This window comes from Asterias amurensis, chromosome 6, assembly GCF_032118995.1.
Source record: "Asterias amurensis chromosome 6, ASM3211899v1".
NCBI classification, from domain to species: domain Eukaryota; kingdom Metazoa; phylum Echinodermata; class Asteroidea; order Forcipulatida; family Asteriidae; genus Asterias; species Asterias amurensis.
The window spans coordinates 3,468,538-3,487,532 of NC_092653.1; the positions used below are offsets into that span (position 1 = coordinate 3,468,538).

The window sequence follows — 18,995 nt, forward strand, 5'->3', positions numbered from 1 at the left end:
AATTGTTTGTACACGTAGAATCCACTGTTGAGGCCTGTAATGTGTGCCTACATGTACGATATAAAAATACCCCTACCTGCCTAACCATTTCCAAATCACCGAAATCAAGTTTTGATTGATTCTGTTGGACTGAGGACGGCTCGAGTACATGTAAATGTAAACAGATGCTTTCACATACATGTAGACCCTTTGTTTGTTAAAGGTACTATAAAGGAGTAGAAGAGCTGACAATTTGTGTGATCAACCCATGAAATGAAATAACAAACCCGAAAATTTGGGCTTAGTCCGTTGTGTAAGTTGAGAAAACCCCACAATTTTCAGCATGCAAACACATGTCCATAACTTTGGTTGTAACAACCAAAATCAGCTGTAACATTTTGAAGATTTCAGATAGAGTTTTCTCAAATATGACTTCTTTTCAGAGGGAAATATTTCTCAGAAAAATGGTTCTAGAATGAACTTCACCATCAGTACTTGCTTTCAGACTAAACTTAAACAATGATATTATCTATCCTTAGCAGTTCTGAATAATTATACATGTAGTTTTTAGTTACACGTTCACACAGGTGAAGGTCAATTTACATGTAATTCTTCTTTAACAATAATGAAAAATCTAATAAAATGTAAAGTGCTTTTACAAGAGAGATCAAAGCGCTGTACAAGAAAGGGATTTTTACTATGAGGTGTTCTGAATAAGAAGTGTTTAAAGCCAGTGGACACTTTTGGTAAACAGTATTGTCAAAGGTCCACACTTCGTGTATCACAACTTATATATAAAATAAAAAACCTGTGAAAATTTAGGCTCAATGGGTCATCGGAGTTGGGAGAAAATGACGGGAAAACCCACCCTTGTTTCTGCATGTTACGCCGTGTCATGACATGTGTTTAAAATAAATCCGTAATTCTCGATATCGAGAATTGATGTTGTTTTAATGTTTTTTTCAAAAAGTAAAGCATTTCATGGAATAATATTTCAAGAGAAGTCTTTCACCATTACCTTCTGTAAACCCTGTAAGTTTTTTGTAAATCTGTGAACTTTAAAAAAAAATTCTGTTCCGAAAGTGTCCAATGGCTTTAAGAAAATGCTTCTTACAAATAGTCAGAGACGACATTTGGTGCTTGATGGTCTCAGGGATCCCCAGGTTTTTTTGTCCCACGTTTTTGCTTTTAATGTCTCCTTTTTATGGCGTATCGCCGAAATACGCGAGTAACGGCATGCAAATCGCAGGTTTTGGCCCGCTGCGCTAGCTTGCCAATGAGGAGAACCCTGCGTGTTGTAAATTGGTTACCAAAAGTGTTTCATTTTACAATACCATATTTCATTATTGTTTGTGATGTTAATTTTTGCATTTTTTCCCCCTACAAGTCCGCCAGGCTATCAAACTGGATAAATGAGTAGCCCGGCTGTAAATCTGGTAGTCCCGGTTTAGCAGGCCAGTGGCAATTTTGACCCCTGGAAATACATAAAGTCATTTTAGACCTGGGCTTCAAATAACAAAAAAAAACAAATTACTTTGAAACACACGCAGGTTGAAAAAGAAAAACTGAAAACATGTTAAGTTTTGAGACTGAGTGTTACTGTTTATACTTCAACAGTAAACCATTTCATTTTCAAGGAATTGTTATTTTTTCCTGCAGGAGGGGAAATGACAGTGTGGCACTCACAGGAACTCCAACCAAATCAAAACAAGGATATTTTGATGCTGTATTATTGCCAAATGTAGATTAAATTATTTGCAGAAGTTCACAAAAATGTACACGTAATTCCAAGTAAATTAACTGAAAATACATATTATTCACATATCTAGTGAAATAATTGCACCAGGTATTGTTTCATTTAAAAAAAAAACCAATGCAATTTTGTATCATTTTGAAACGATGGTTGGGAGAACATTATTTTATCATTTGTGTTTTTATACAACAAGATCTGTCTGACAGTTTACATGAAGCATTGTCACCATTTGCTCTTGTTTTTTCTAGGCAGTCAAGGACTTGATATTGGTAAACAGGATGGTGGAAAAGTATTTCGTATTAAATCACACCACAAATCCAAATGTTCTTGAAAATACAGCAATGACTAATGATGTAACTTCCCAGAGGCAGGGTATATTTTTGGTAATTGTCAAAAATCAGTATCCTCACTTGGTATTTTAAATCCCCCAAAATTTTGCACCAAATAACAAACCTGGGAAAATTGGGGTTAAATGGTCATCCAAGTTGCAAGAAAAAATGAAAGAAAAAACCCAACCCGTCCGATGCTGAAGCCTAGATTCAAATTTGTGGGTGAAAAATTACCTTTTTTTTTTTTACTACATTACTTAAAAGGGCACCTTTCTTACAATGTTTTATAATATCAACAGCTCTCTAGTGATCTTTACAAAGTAAGTCTTGATAGTCATTCATTTTTGGAGCAAATATCAAAGGTACCGTACATAGCCCATAAAGCTATATAATAAGACCTCTATGATATAGCCAGAAAATCTGTTTTGTTCTAGCAGACTACTTGTACAGAAAGCACGATGTGTGCGCGTGCACTTGCCTGTATTTTGACGGAATGCAATGCCAATTTGTACACACTGATGTATTTAGGAACTATCTACGTGTGCATTACGCCGCCTACCTTCGACCGAGCTCCCGAGTTCAAAGAGTCGTTTGAACGTTGGGAACTGGGAGAAGATGCCAGGGGTTGGGGGATCTTCTACAAGCTTAGGAAAGGTTGGCCTACATACTTGTATCGTCTTTGTCCTCAGGGGGATATAAGGGGGGCTAGGTTAACATTATTCTTCAGATAGATTTCTTCCAACATAATCATTTATCAAGTGTACAAATTTTGATTCCATATTCAAGAATTTGTTTTACAAAATTTCAGACTTTTTTTTTCTGTCACAGAATTTTAAAAATAAAACTGTTATTTCTATACAAAAACTAAAAATAAAAAATACAAAATACAAAATCACTAAAAATAAAAGATTATTTAAATTATATTATTTAAAAAAGTGCCTTTGAAAGGGTAAATTGCATTTATATCATGGGCTTTTTGGTTAGTAAGCAGCAGCTATTATTTTTCCCTAATTTTTTTTAAAAGTATTGTTAAGTTTAAAAATAAAATGGCTACAGTTCTTGAAAAGACAGAGTGAGGGGAGGGAATATGCATAAAGGACCAGGGGTTAAACTGGAGATAGATAAAAATAATACAAAAATAAAAATAAAAAAAAGCAAAAACATGGTGAGATTGTTGCCTCCAGACTCTTCTAAACCATGCATTTTGTATTGGAGTCCTAATACAACGAGTCCGAGTCCTAGACCGAGTTCATGCCCAAAGTCATTTGGGTTTAGTCCACGTTTACAAAGGTCAAGTAGAGTCCAAGGTTTTGAGTCGTTCAAGTTTTAAAGGAAAAATTGATGCCATGGCTGTATGCCAAGGTTGTAAGTTTACTTTGAATCTGCTATTATTGCCAAATTTCTTCCAATAGTAAAGGTTTGAACAGTGCGTTTGATACACTTTCCTTGTACCTGTAATCTCCTATTTCATTCTTCCGTACATATTTGTTTCAATGCTGGCATAAATCACAAGAATAATACAAAATGTTTAGACACAAATTGCCTGAAGTGTAAGAAGTGTATCAAACATTCTCTGTATCCGATCTAATGCGCTGCGTTCTTGACATAGTGGCGCTATATAAATGCCCTATATGTATGTATGTATGTATAAATGCTAAATGGCAACATCTACATGTAGGTCTGGGGTGAAGCAGTGCAGCTTTTGTTCCCCAGCCAATAGTCGGACAGACAAACGACAGACAAACATGTTCTTACAGGATAGACAATAGATTTTTACATGTACAGTGTAATAGCCTTTTTGAGATATGGCGGACACAATGCTACAACACTATAAGTTTTGGGTAAATTTGTGTCTAAAACACCCAAACTAAACAGTACACTCCTATCACATCCGCCAATGGGACTGTACTTGTGTGGTGTTATGACATTGTGGGATGCACACCTCAATGTTTGTAACGGGAAATATTAAAGAAAAGTGATCACAGACAGCACCTGGGGAAAGCCCACATTGATGCTCTACTAAACATGTATTTATAAAATAAAATAAAATAAAATAAAAAAATAAAAAGGGGGCACATAAAATCATGCCATAGAACACCAGCAGACATTACAAAAAATATTTAATAAATCCATTTGTAAAAAAAATACAAGACATTATAACAGACTCTCCCCATGTGAAATTTGTTCACAACTTCTTCTCAATATCAAGAACGTGTTTGAATTATCTGCTACGTCAGCTACGGCTAGATTTCCACATCATCATGCATTGAGGTATAGGACGTCCTTAGAAACAAACTTAGCAACAGCCGTAGCCGTCAATATGGATACGGCCTTAGTTTGCAGTCCGACTCTAATGTAAGTCACCGCAAAATTTGACTTGAATCGAACTCAAGTTCGTGTCACAAGTCATAGAGCCTGACATATTTTTTACAGATGGTGTACGTGTTTCTGTTCTACAACCCATCCAGAGAAATCCACTCATTTCTTTTGTCATCCAGTCTTGCGCTAGCTTGGCCTCTAATTGATTTGCGGTTGTAAGGCAAATGTAGGTCCCTGCCTGTAAATGCTGTTAATCCTAATGAACAGGCCCAGTTTAGCCTTAAGCATCGGTCAGTGAAGTATAAGGTGGACCTGGCTGACTTCAAGTCAAATCACAGCATGTGTGAAGAGCCACTCGTACAAAGTACCCCTACATGTCCACTGTGCAGTGCAGCATAGGGACTTATCTAAAAACTACAAGTAGTATTGTAATAATATTTAGCCCTCGAGAAAACCTCTGCTAGGATCGAAACTATTAATTTTGTGCGTTTATACCATATGTCCCTATAGTTGGTTAACAGTTTGCAACAGTTAATACTATTTTCTCAAAAATAATGATTTGTTGCGCACTTGTACATTATGTATTAGGGTTGGGTCGTTTTACCAAATTAACCCTTTAACAGAGTTGCCCTATAACTTTTAGTGACTGGCCCACAGGACAAGTTAGCTTGCCATTTCACTAGTTCATCATCTTCTCACTGGTCCATATTTCATAATTTATGATCATATACATGAAGGCAAGCTTTTTAAACTGAACTAGCCAGCCGGACCACTTGCAGTGAATTTTGACTGATCCTCAGGTGTTTCAACAGGCATTTGGCCAGCGGACCGTTAAGGGAGAATGATGCTGGAAGACGCAAGATGGATATCGGAGCTCTGTATGATATTGTTAGAACATGGAAGTACGGCATGCGCCATTTCAGTGAGCAATTTTTTTGTTATCGCATTGAGACTGCAACTCTCATTGTCTGCACTAAACTAATGTTGCACTCAAAGGGTTGCTTAAAACTAAAATGGCGTCCCAAAATAATTGGGTATGTATACACATGTCAATACAATTGTACAATGCATACAGCTTCATATTAAGGAAAGTGCTGAAAAAAAGCTTACAAGGAATGGCCAGTGCATCATCAACCTAAATACATCTAAACACTATACATTAAAGCTTGCTCTGAAATGATCAAACTTGTTTTTGGATTCCTACTTCAATGTGACGCCAGTAAGTACGCACAATAAGTACGCACAATGTACGTGTATCTCATACTATCCATACCCACCCCTTCCCTCGACCCCCAACCCACCCCAGACATTTCCACTTCATGTAAAGTGTGTTAAGTGCTCTTAAAACATTACGACCTAAACTAACCAAGTTAGTTACCTGCAATGCATCATCAATAACCAACACTGGGGGGGGGGGGGCAATGAATATTCAAGTGTTGCTTACAAAGTTCTACTACACCTGCTTTTTTGTAAAGTCACAACACATTCTGCGTTTATAAAATAAAGGTGTTACATGGGATTGGTAAAGCTGACGAATAATAGTCGCAGTGTTCATGTTTGTGTGATCAACCGCATACACTGTGTACAAAAACCTGTGAACATTTTTGGTTTTTTTTAATCCGTGGTGTGAGCCAGGAGAAAATATCGAAAACCATGCACTTTTTTTCAGCATGTAAACACATTGTCCTTAATTTTGGTTGAATAAACCCAAATCAGCTGTTGTTTTGAAAAGAAAAAAGTTTTAAGAGACAGCTTTTTCGAGGACTTCATTTCAGAGGGAAATATTTCACGGAAACAAAATTGTTCGGACTGAAATTTAACAATGTTTTTTATCCTTCCAATTATCTTGTATAAATGCAACTTTAAAACTTTATGTAATAATTGCAGATTCAAGAATATGAGTTTGGTTTCACCTATGAGCAATGAGCACTGATTACTTGGTGCTTTTCACAGTCTACTCTTAAGGGACTCGAACCCATGGTTGCAACCCCTGGTATTCTCATCCAGTATGTCTATTACACAGTGTATCCATGGTTACTGCAAACCTTACTCATCATAATATTTGGAAGTTTTCTTTGATGTTTTTCCTGACTACAACCTTTTATGAGTTCCAAATGAAACTTAAGCACCTTGAGCTTTCCATTTTTCTAATTCCCGAGAGCAAACGTCCTTAATAAGTAAATCACATTGCATTGCACCTGAGGCACTCTTAATTTACACACCAGTACATGTAATATGTACTGGTGTATACATACATGATACTTAAAGACACTGGACACTATTGGTAATTGCCAAAGACCAGTCTTCTCACTTGGTGGATCTCAATAAACATGTATGCATAAAATAACAAACCCGTGAGAATTTGAGCTCAATTGGTCGTCGGAGTTGCGAGATAACTAAGAAAGAAAAAACACCCTTGTCACACAAAGTTGTGTGCTTTCAGATGCTTGATTTCGAAACCTCAAATTCTAAACTTGAGGTCTCGAAATCAGATTCGTGGAAAATTACTTCCTTCTCGAAAACTATGTCACTTCAGAGGAAGCCGTTTCTCACAATGTTTTATACTATCAACCTCTCCCCATTACTCGTTACCAAGTAAGGCTTATAATTATTTTGAGTAATTACCTGCCTTTAACAGGTCTGCACACCAACGAAATATGAAGTAAACTGTTATTGCTAACTCATTATCAAGTATTATATAACACCCAAGCAGATCATTGCCATTTGATTGGAGGATTGTCCGTCACGTGATTGCAAATAAAAGTACCATTGCACGCTGAGTCACTTTCGTGCTTTTTCGTTCCATCCGAAAAGTACCATTGCACGCTGCCAGCGTGCAATGGTACTTTTCGAGTAAAAACATCACTGCGTGCGCGTGTCTTTGGCAACGCAGCAGTGTTACTGCAAGGCATATTAGTAAAAATTACTAGCATTCGGCTTCTACAATTAAAAATTGTAGGCCTACGCTTTGTTTGTTTTGAAAGTTGTATCTTTCAATGAAAATGACAAAGATCTACTTGGATGTTATATAAAACAAATAATGAATGTTTTTCATTCGTGCAATGGTGCGAATATGTTCATTCGTTGAAAGCTGGAATGTTCCATTCAACTCATGAACATATTCGCACCATTGCACTCATAAACATTCATTATGTGTATACTAAGCCACGAAGGAAACTGACTGGGTAAAATTGAATTAATTTGGGGTTGAACAAAGAAACACAGACTAGAGAGGGATTTGAACACGCAACCTCCCCATTAACGTGCCGGCATTCGAACAACTGTGCCATCTAGCCCTATCGTTAGAGGTCTTCCTATTGACCCCTTGCACGCACACCACATGCGCAACTGTCCACCATTTTGGTGGGTAATAGGTTTACGTGTAAACGCTGCTTCCCCTAAAATGCGCACTCATGAATAATACACAGTGACTTTGCCCACCAGTGTAGCGCATCCAAGATTATTCTGATGATGACATCAGGTGAATTGGGTCAGTTCTGTTAATTAATATTAATAATAAAAGAGTATTTATATAGTGCCTTATGCCAGGCCTCAAGGGGCTTTCCACTAAAATACAATATTTTAAAAACAACACTAAATATAGAATAGGCAGTTTAAAAACCACAAGAAGGGTGGTTGTTCCAGGATGCCAATCATATGCCATTCAACCTGTAACTGCCATATAATTTATATAACCAGGGATCACCCAAATGTATGTATGCTACATGTACAACCTAACATTACAATGTACTTTATATAATTTACAATGTGTACGTACATCAGTATGAACAGGCATTTTATTTCCATTTCATTTTATTACCCACTCGAAAAGAAAAAAACAGAAAATGTTTAAAAGCAATTTAATCGCCGAAGCAGTAGGTACTGTAAGTTAAAGGTAAATTAAACAAAGCAGCACAAAAGTACAGAGTCCTGCCTCCTTGACAAAAATCAGAAAGTGCAATCTCAATTCAATGTAAGAGTTGATTTTGTCTTCCATTGACATGATTGAGCTGTGTACAAATCCCGCCAGCATGAAGTCTAGGCTCTGTGGCGCTTTAGTAAACATCTGACGTCAAATGTTACATCATCTGTAATAAGTACAGGTTGCTTAATTTTTCAGTTAATTTTAGGTCAGAAAATAAAATTAGCTGTTGCAAACAACTTACCAACCAAATGGACAGATGGTATAAATGCAAAAAAAAATAATGGCCTGACGTTTAATTTTAGGTCATCAGGGTAACAGGGCATGAGACATTGGATAAGGTACGTGTACGTGTTTGTAACAATCATTCACTGTACATCATGTACACCTGGATTCCAATACCCTTACTGCCCACTGATCGTATTGACGGCATTTTAAGTAATGCTAGGATTTCCGATTCCGCTAATGCTATGCACTTTACGTTCCAAGGTAGATTTAATAAGCGGTCGCTACTAACGACAATGTTGTAATTCCTGCGGTCATGTTGGATATTTCAGGTGAATGACAAATGCTCCGACACTGGGGGGAATTATACAGAGGAATTGTTCACTGCACGTACGTCCTGCATAGGACTGTCTAAGGTTGCCATCTTTGCTATGAGTCATTATTTTTTTTTGCCAGCGCCCAGGTTCATCATCGCGATTATTGTACATGTCAGAATGCTTGTGGATTGCTAGTCCGAGACAAGCTGAACATGAGATTGAACAAGATGATTAATCATATGGGATCCCGTCCAGTAAAGTCATTCATGTCATTCATGAATCATTCGTGTTTCTCTTTGACCTTAAGATTCAATTCATCGAGAGTCAGAATGTGGCTGCAAGCTCATTTTTGATTGATTGCAAAAATTGGCAGCCACCTGATTCTTAAACCGAGTTTGCTTGTTTTTTGAATGGTATGGACACAGGGCTCAAAATGGCCACTGGACCACAGGACAGAGGGCAGTAACTTTAGCATTTGGCAGCACTGCCAACCTTTGCATCTTGCAACCAGGGAGACTTTGTACAGCAATCAGGGTGTGGCGGTTTCAGTTTTCCGAAACACCAAATATGGTAACATTACGTCATGCGACGCCTGCGCACAGCAAGCGAAAGTAGTCAATTCTTAGTGGCGTACTGAGTCCCGGAAAACTGAACACGGCGGAAGACTGAAACCGCCACAAGGGAGCTATATGAACATCTTTCAAAATAACAGGCTGTGGAAGGGAAAGCTTTCCATGTAGGGAATTTTTTAAATGTTCATCAGAATGTGGAAAGATTGGTTTATTTTCAGGGAATTTTCTGCACACTTAGGGAGATTTGGCACCTCTGATTTTGTCAGTAAACTCGAAACCTAACAAGCCCAGTAGTCGAGGGTTTTCCCGTCATTACACCTACATATTGATTTTACTTACAAAAGAACTTTATTGACCAAAGTTATTCTCTTTTGTGTTTATTCTTCACATCTGCTGTTGTCATTAGTTACGCTGCAATACACGGTGTGGCTGAATGGCTGGGTGAAGCTTGAGCCCTGTTAATGCTTTTATGTTACAATGTCAAGCCTTTCTATTCCCCATATAAATCTTTTCATAAAGAGTCACAGATTAAACAGCTACCTGAGCGGAATGTATTTAACAGAAATGGTATTTTAACTTGTTTATAATGCAATTGTTCACCATTTAAGTGTAATTTTGATATATGTGTACACTTCTGAATTTTTCGTAAATATCGATTAAAAAATCAAGCCCCAACCTAAAGGTTTTGAAAAACTAAAAACACTTCTGCCGTTGACAGGGCGCGCATCAAAGGACAATGCAGCTGACGTCATTTGTGGGAGTTTGCTTTGTTATAATCCATGCTGCAACAAAGCGGCTTTACAAATTGGAGCTCCCAACTATGACGTTTTGAGAGTGATTACATAACGGAGCTTTTCGCAAATCTCTCAGAAAAGCGCTGGATAATGGTATTCGAGATGATTGTTTTTTACACAATTAAAATCTATTTATAATCGAATGACTCGATTTCCTTATTCATCGAAAACATTTTAAATGAAATTCAGTAAAGTTCACGACTTGACATTTTTGTTCAAGCAGGTCTTTAAGGTGTGCACACAACCATTTCACCAAGCCCCTTTCACACGAGAGCAATTTAGCAAGGGTCTCTTGCTAAAATGTAGCATGGTTGTACAATTTTACAAAATGCACCTTGTGTGAAAGGAGAACAACTTGTTCAACTGTTCAAGTTCTCTTGCAAGATCTTGTCAAACATTGTTACATTTCACAACCATGCTAGAATTAAGCAAGGGATCCCAGTTAAATTGCTGTCGTGTGAATAGCACTTCAGTGTTGAAAAGACTGCAGGTAAAACAATCATAAAATTTGGTCCTTAAGGGCTGACCTCCATGTTCAAATGGTGTTGGCTTTAGTAGACTTTTCAGGCCTTTTTAAACAATTTCTCTGATTTTTCCAAGGGCAAAAAGAATGGCAAAACAAAAGGACTAAAGTGGCAATTATAATGCATGGTAATAAGAATTTGTTTTTTTTTTCAAATTATGATATTACAAATCTTTTAAATTTCTCTAACTGACGTTTGATCCAAGTGAAAATGAAAACATTTAAAACAAAATGACTTTTTAATCCCTCAACAATACCGTTATGATAAGACGGACTTGAAATTTATCGAAGGAAGCGCTGGAACAATTTAGGGTTACATTTTTCCATGATAAGAAACCGTTTAGTAAGATTTCATAACGCAGCATTCGTTAAATAATGTCTACTACACCCACACTGCGTAATCAGTAGTCTACACATCACAGAAAAAAAATTCAGAAAAAGAAATCACCAGGCTCCCCGAGTCGTTATAATATTCCCCAACCCCCATCAACGTGGCGCTGTCTCTTTATCCAAGAGTAAATTATATGCACAACGCTGACCACGCAAGGCTTTCTATGTACATTGAAACTGATAGGTAACTGTCACAGACACATGAATAGATGTTTGTGAGTGTTTGTGTATTGGGGGGGGGGGGGGGGTGGGGTGAGTCATCCAGTGCATTATTATATATCGTGTCAGGTGACGTAGCGGAGGGAGGACTAGGTCAACTCACCTGTTTGTTGCACTGATCAATGTATTTGTGTGAATCACCATGTTCACCTGTGATTTTTGTACGTGCATGTAGTACAAAATACTACCCCTCCGTGATTATAAACTACAGTTTCTGGGCCCAATATATCATACAGTACAGCTGTTGAACACACAAATGTGCTTAGTACAGCCTGCTAGGAGTTACCAGCCAAAACACAAAGCAATGTGCAAGGTTTGTAACTGGTACCCTGCAATGCATGCTAAGTAAATAATTATGTTAAAATGTGCGAAGTAAAGACAATTCTTGCTATGGGTTACTTACCAGCCAAAACATATTAATGCAATGTGCATTGTTTGAATGCCAATCTAAAATGTATGCTCTGTAAACAATCCTGTTTACACCAATAATTCCTCAGAACCTTAATTCATGAATGTAATTCACATTAAGGCCTACCTGCAGTATCAGAGCCCAGTTTTTTATACAGCTGTTGAACACAAAACAAAAGCAAGACAATTCTTGCTACAGGTTACCAGCCAAAACACCATGCAATGTATGTTGTTTGCATCCGGTTTCCTGCAATCTAGCTAAGCAAATAATTCTGTGCTAAGTACAGCAATTTTCTGCAATAATGGGTAACCAGCCAAAGCGCCACGTAAGGTTTATTGTTTACAACTGGTTCCCTGCTGATCTATGCTCAGCAAATAATTCCATCAAGCAATAGGATATTCCTATTAACAAAATTCATGAAATTTTGCCCCGCAGGAAAGGAAATAGTAAAAGTTTACGAAAATCACCTGAGGTACATTTATAAATGAACATCATGTCTGCCGACAAAACAAATTTATTTCACAAATAAACAGCTGCCACCACAAGTGGGGAGAATAAATTATGTAGCGTTATGCATGACACACATGTTTGTTTCCGAGGACGATTTGTACAGAATGTAACGCCACGCTGGAATTTTATGAGCTTGTATTGATTTAAATCAGAATGATGGATCATTATGCATCACTACTCGCTTGCCAGCTAGTTTTTTGTGTCTGATGCAATGCAGTGGTTTTGTTCTTAATGTGAAGGTAGCTCATTGTGCACAGTTGTATTGTACTTGTAGCAAAGTACAATGCATCATTGTATTTTTTGCATGTTACATAAATATTGGGTGTTTCCAGTATTGTATAATAAGGTTTCTTCTCAAGGGAATTTTTTTTTTAGATCGTAAATGAGGTTAAGCTTTTGCATCCTGATTAATCGGGCCTTGATCTTCGTTCTTACAGCTGTACAGGGGCATAACAATTTCCCTCTGGTACATGTATTATAATGCAGACATGCAACTTTCTAATTGAAAAAAAAAGAGGAAATGACCCATCACACTTAAAGGCAGTGGACACTATTGGTAGTTACTCAAAATAATTGTCATCATAAAATCTTTATTGATTACGAGTAATGGGGAGAAGTTGATGGTATAAAACATTGAAAGAAACAGCTCCCTCTGAATTGACGTAGTTTTCGAGAACAAAGTAATTTTTCAGGAATTTGATTTCGAGACCTCAAGTTTAGAATTTGAGGTATCGAAATCAAGCATTAGAAAGCACACAACCTCGTGTGACAAGGGTGTTTTTTCTTTCATTATTATCTCGCAAACTTGACGACCGATTGAGCTCAAATTTTCAGTGGTTTGTAATTTTATGCATATGTTGAGATACACCAACTAAGAAGACTGGTCTTTGACAATTACCAGTAGTGTCCCCTGTCTTTAACTTTTTATGGTTATCGTTTCTATGGCACTGTTTTGAAAAGAAAAAAAGAGGAAATCAGCTGATCAGCTGAAAAGTTGCATGCCTTTACATGTAAGGTGCACTACTGTGAGGAAAATGACAATTTGTATTGGAACTTTCCAAAGGGCACCACAAAGGGGTGTCGTGGCCGAGCGGATAAGAGCACCGAATTCAAGCTCTGATGCTTCTGTTCAGCAGAGTGTGGGTTCGAATCCCGGTCGTGACACTTGTGTCTCTGAGCAAGACACTTAACTATAATTGCTTCTCTCCACCCAGGGGTAAATGGGTACCTGTGAGGGCAGAGATGGTTCTTGTGGTTGATTTAGCCGAGTAGCGCATATTAATGTTGCACAGGCTGCATACTCCCTACCAGGGAGCTGAGATGGTTTAAGAAGTGAATTAAGGCCCAGTGACCAGGGGTAATAATGTGAAGCGCTTTGGGACGCCCTCCGGGTGTGAAAAGCGCTATATAAAAACGGGTTATTATTATTATTATTAACAAAAGAACAGGGCACCCTAGCAATCACTGTGGGTGTTATGGTTATGAAAACCCAACATTGTAAATGATGCACTTGACAACAGAGAATTCTGTTGCATTGTGAAGTGAATGGGTTTGTGGTTAGACTTGGCACTGGGCATTTACTCTGCTAAATGGGCCATGAATTGAAGTTTGCTGGGACCCCTACATAACTGTAACCTGCTAAATGCAAACGAGTATGGGGTTTGAGTTAACTGCTACTATGTAAATGCAACACAATACACTGTACACTAAGCGTTCACACATTTTATAGAGCTGGTTTAGCCACAAACACAAATAGCTTAGCACAAGATAGTTGTGTTTACCAGAATAAGCTTTAGCCAAATTACCACATGTATCAAGCGATGTCTGTAAATTAGATTCCTACTTTTGTGAACTTGTTTCAATCGACAATTTTGCAAAACAACTTCCCTTTCGATTCAGTGGGCCCAGCCCAATTGCGTGATTACAGCAGTGCCAAGTCGGCATGCCAACAGGAAGTGTAATTGTTGATCTGCGTTGCCTAAACAACTTACTGTTTAGTATTACAAATGGAATGTGTCCAGTTGGACATTGGTCGGATGTAGTTTAAAACCATGGAGGTTTAAACCTGACCAGTTCATCTAGTTATAAAAGCTGAGCTGCCAGTGTGTCCACACACAAACACTTCAAGTTAATTGGTTAAATTTTCACAACCGAAGGGTAGCCAGGTTGCATGGGGTTCATATAAAATTAACCACAGCAACCATCTTTGAAACAAATTGGAACAAATTCAAGCGTATATAAAGCAAGAGGAAATACATACTATGTCCATTACATGCAATCAGAAACCTAAGGACGTTATTTCCCTATAGATGGTAAAGTAGGATGATAGAAAAGGAAATCAATGTGAAAATACTTTAGTTGGGGTTTAGGTCTATAATATCTTTAAAATAAAACTAGGTTTATTATAAGCTTATTTATGTTATTTTTACTAGAGCATCTTTTTTTTTGCCCCCACAATATCCATTTTTATAAACACCTCAGAGAGTTTTAAAACACACTCCAACCGGTCGAATACTTGTGACATGGGGTGACTTAACATATGAAGACTTGTGACATGGGGGTGACTTAACATACAGTATAAAGGCCAGCTCGGTGAGCTAGCAAATAAATTGGTGGCTGTCCGCTGTGAATGGACCTCAACTTTGGCTTGGTCCATTACAACAGCGGGCAGCCTCCAAACCAGTCATTACAATGCAGTGAAGACTGTGCCCTCACACTGAGTTTGCCTAAATATCAGCATGTGATCAATTCTTTCTAAATGCTAACACTGATTCAGTAAAAGAACAAACCCCAAAACGGAAAGTTGTTTTTTGAGGAGTGTTGAAAGATTACTAATTCTGCTTATCTCATTCCTTCTTCCTGACTGGTAAATATTTTCAAGAACAGGACTCATAACACTAACTGTACTGCCATGCCTACATAGTTCATTAGTTTAAACAATGAGCCAGTAACAAACAAACAACATGGGGTTGTAGCCCTACTATTTTTCTCTCAGCATGTACCAAGCCTACTAGATTTATATATTGACAAAATAGGGAGACCGCCAACATAGGGCTAGATAGCTCAGTTGGTTGAGTGCCTGCAAGTAAATCCCGGACGTCAATTGGTTCAAGTCCCACTCTAGTCAATTTGTCTTTGTTCAACCCAAATTCACATGTACTGGGCAGGATTTGCGTCAATCATAAATATTTAAAATCAGGGATGACTTTTGCCAATTTTTATGTGAAAATTCATGAAAATGGCTTGCTGGCCCAGGTTCATCTTTAATTATAGACCCAGAAACGCTTTAGAAGATGTTACATAATTCAGAAGGTACTTTGTGCATCGCGACTGTTTCTTGATTGGTTAGTATTTTCAAGAGCGGGAATCAAAACACTCACTGGACTGCCAAGTCCTCCAAAATTAACAGACGGATTTGGAAAGAATTTTGAGGATTGATGCAGTACGGATTTACGGGTGATTTGATCATGTTGGAAAATTGAGATCCTATACACATTTGTTGGTTGATTTGGGTTGAGGCAGCATTGAGGAAGGTCATTCCCCTTAAAGGCAGTGGACACTATTGGTAATTACTCAAAATAATTATTAGCATAAAACCTTACTTGGTGACTAGTAATAGGGAGAGGTTGATAGTATAAGACCTTGTGAGAAACGGCTCCCTCTGAAGTGATGTAGTTTTCGAGAAAGAAGTAAGTTTCCACAAATTTGTTTTTTTAAAATACCACCAGTCATTTAGCAAAGATTTGAAACTGTTTAATTGGGCAAGTAATTCATGTATTCTTCAATACTCAACAGAATTGAAAGATTTTTATCAGATTGAAAGTCAACATTTCAACAAAAACACACAAGATCCTGGCATCAGATTGTCTCTCGACTAGTCACACCTCAATTAATAGTCCCCACTACGACACTAGCCGCGACTAATTTTTAACTCTCAAGATGCATTGTGACAATTTGTTGAGTCATAAGTTTACTGGCCCGGTGCTTAAATCATGGCCTCTATCTAGCCTGCGATCCAGTGTAACATTTGAAGCTCAAAATAGTAGGTAGGGTACAGTAGTTGAGACATCATACACGTTAAGCAGTAAGTACAGATTGTACAGTTGGCAAGAAGAGCCCATCAGATAAATTTACTACTGTAAACATAAATTCATCTGACCTTTAACCAAATCAAACTGATAATAACTTTGAAGAAAAGGCACAAATGTTTAGAATTGAACTTTGGTTATAAATTGTTCACTTGATAAGATAATGATAAGGTGCAGTGTACACAAACTGTAAATTACACACTGTGGAGTGGATATACATGTACCGTAGGGGTAAAATTACTATACGAAGCTTGGGTGCTTTTTTATTTTGGGATCCACTGTATAAGCCTGGGCAACTACACATATTGACTGGCAATGAGGTAACTAGTGTACGTCTATTCCCCCGAGGGACTTTGAGTGTCCAGAGGGAAATAGGCCCCTCTTCTGGTCACTCACAGGCCCGAGGGGGAATAGACGTACACTAGTTACCGAATTATGCCAGTCAATATGTGTTTTATAACACAGCTCGGTCTTAAATGTGAAATAAGAACAGAAATCTGGAAAAGAAAGGAAGTTTTGTAGTTGCTGTTCACGGTTCAAACTACTCAAATAGTCGCGACTACGTCACTAGTCCTGACTAATTTTTAGTTCTCAAGATGCATTGTGGCAAGATGTTAAAAGGATTGTGTCAATGATGTCTAACTGTGTTTTGTAAGTTAATTATTGTTGTCCTGAATGGTCCGAAAACCTCATAGTCATACTTGTTGGAGTAACCCAACACTAACTCCTGTATAGTTTCATTTTAATCAAACTATTGTTGATAAATATGACTGTGTCTGTGGTCTGTGTATTGGTAGTACTAAACTAAAACTAATGTTATAATATTTCTGGACTTAAACTTTCGTTAATTCACATTTCATTGAAAAAGGGCATTTATGACCGAGAATAAAAGAGCTAGTGACTCGGTCTTAAGCGTCCATTTAAAACCGACAAAGGCCCTAGCTGAAGGCGAGGGCCCTTATCAAACGGCCACGACTCTGCATAAAAAAAAGGGTAATAAAATTGGAAAATCTGTAAAACAAGTCAACTAAATTTTCAATTTCTGTCTTGGCTCCCTTTCGGCAAGTGTCAAAATGGCGTTGACGCTAAACAGTTGTGCGTAGCGCGCATGGTAATAGTTTGTTTTTTTACATTGAGTGCTGGCCATCCTGGCGTATTGAATCATGAATGCGTTACGCGTAAAATAACACCACGCAATAAGCTCCCGCATCACGCCTATGTTTAAACACTTTTTACTGTGGTTATATCATCCCATTTAAACACCCCCACCTGATGCCCTCATGACCAATCTGAATGAGTAAATTGTCCCGAGTATTTATGAATTTAGAGTAAAACAAGGATTTTCTTGGCGCCACCACTTTTTCACTCATTTTTAATTTTACAAAAAGGGATATCTCATTGATGTAAATTAGAATTAGATACTGTACTGTATTATTTCATAACAAATGAAAAAGTGGTGGCGCCATACGGAAACTTTTCCTAATATTTTAATAAAATAAAAAACAGTTTTTTTAAAGCTTGATGATTTATAAGTTGAAATATTAAATGAAAAAACTAAACTGTCAGACCATGGTCAGACCATCATGGAGGAAGACAATTTTCTTCCTCCGAGTCCATGGTCAGACAAAATAAACGAAATTAAATAAACAGGGAAGGAAATAGGAAAAATATTATGACAACAGAAAAACGACAGTAAGAAGGCAAACAGGTACCCTTCGACCGTCTTCCTCACTCGACGTCAATGCAGACATTTAAACAAATTATATAAAATTCTCACGAAATAGGTGCAGTGTACAAATGGTGTAACGAAATCTTCACCAACAATTTAAAGACAAAATTGCAACACTAAAATTAATGTTTACCATCGTATCTTTCCGCTTGCTCAGCCAACTTGGCTATGTAGACAAGGTCCTCACGGTTACCGTTGTCTCCCATGATAAGTGACAACAACTATCGGCGTTCTTTGAGGGGAAAAAAGTCTTAAATATCTCCAGAAAGATTTTCCACCTGCAGTCTGGGTTGAGAATCAAATCACCGATGGGTTTTCCATACAAAATACGGCTTGCGTGCGTACATTTGTACGTGTACTGTACGGCCGTTGATGGGTGTGCACACGCGGGTGTGTGTAGACGTCGTGTCGATACGTACATGGTATGGCGCAATAACATAGGCTTGATTCCAGCCGTTCGAACCGAACGGTAGACACCTAGTATGAATGACGCATGCATAATTAATGTGAAACACAAGGTCTCTCAATTGGCTTTGTGTCAAAACTGGTACGCCACCTGTTCGGCAAAAACATAGTTTGCTCCAACAAAGTGTGCAGAGACAAGTTAAATATGACCAAGGGATCACTGGTTACCGCCTACTTGCAAATCGAGAATGCTAAAAATTCATTATGCAGATAAAACAGAAGATGCCAAAGTAAATTGTCAAACATTTCTTATGATATCAACATGGTTAGTAACAGGGACAAATCAAAACTTTTAAAACATTTGTTCCTTAATATAGGAACAAAAGACAAGAGCATTTTCTTTTCCTTTGGGAAACTAAAAGAGACTAACCAAATTGTTGTTGCAGTGTTTTCGTAAATATCAATATAAACCAGATATATATCAATATAAAGAATTGACTAGAGTGGGATTC

At 37.7% G+C, this 18,995-nt stretch overlaps 1 protein-coding gene across 1 annotated transcript in view; it reads right to left on the minus strand.

Moving 5' to 3' along the window:
• The window catches only part of LOC139938210 (14-3-3 protein epsilon-like), a 41,766-nt gene extending 23,310 nt beyond the window's left edge, over positions 1-18,456 (minus strand). The window contains exon 1 of the mRNA XM_071933611.1: positions 18,212-18,456. Within this exon, the coding sequence (XP_071789712.1) occupies positions 18,212-18,284 (73 nt within the window). The 5' untranslated portion in view covers positions 18,285-18,456. The remainder of the gene's footprint in view (positions 1-18,211) is intronic.
• Positions 18,457-18,995: the final 539 nt, after the last annotated feature.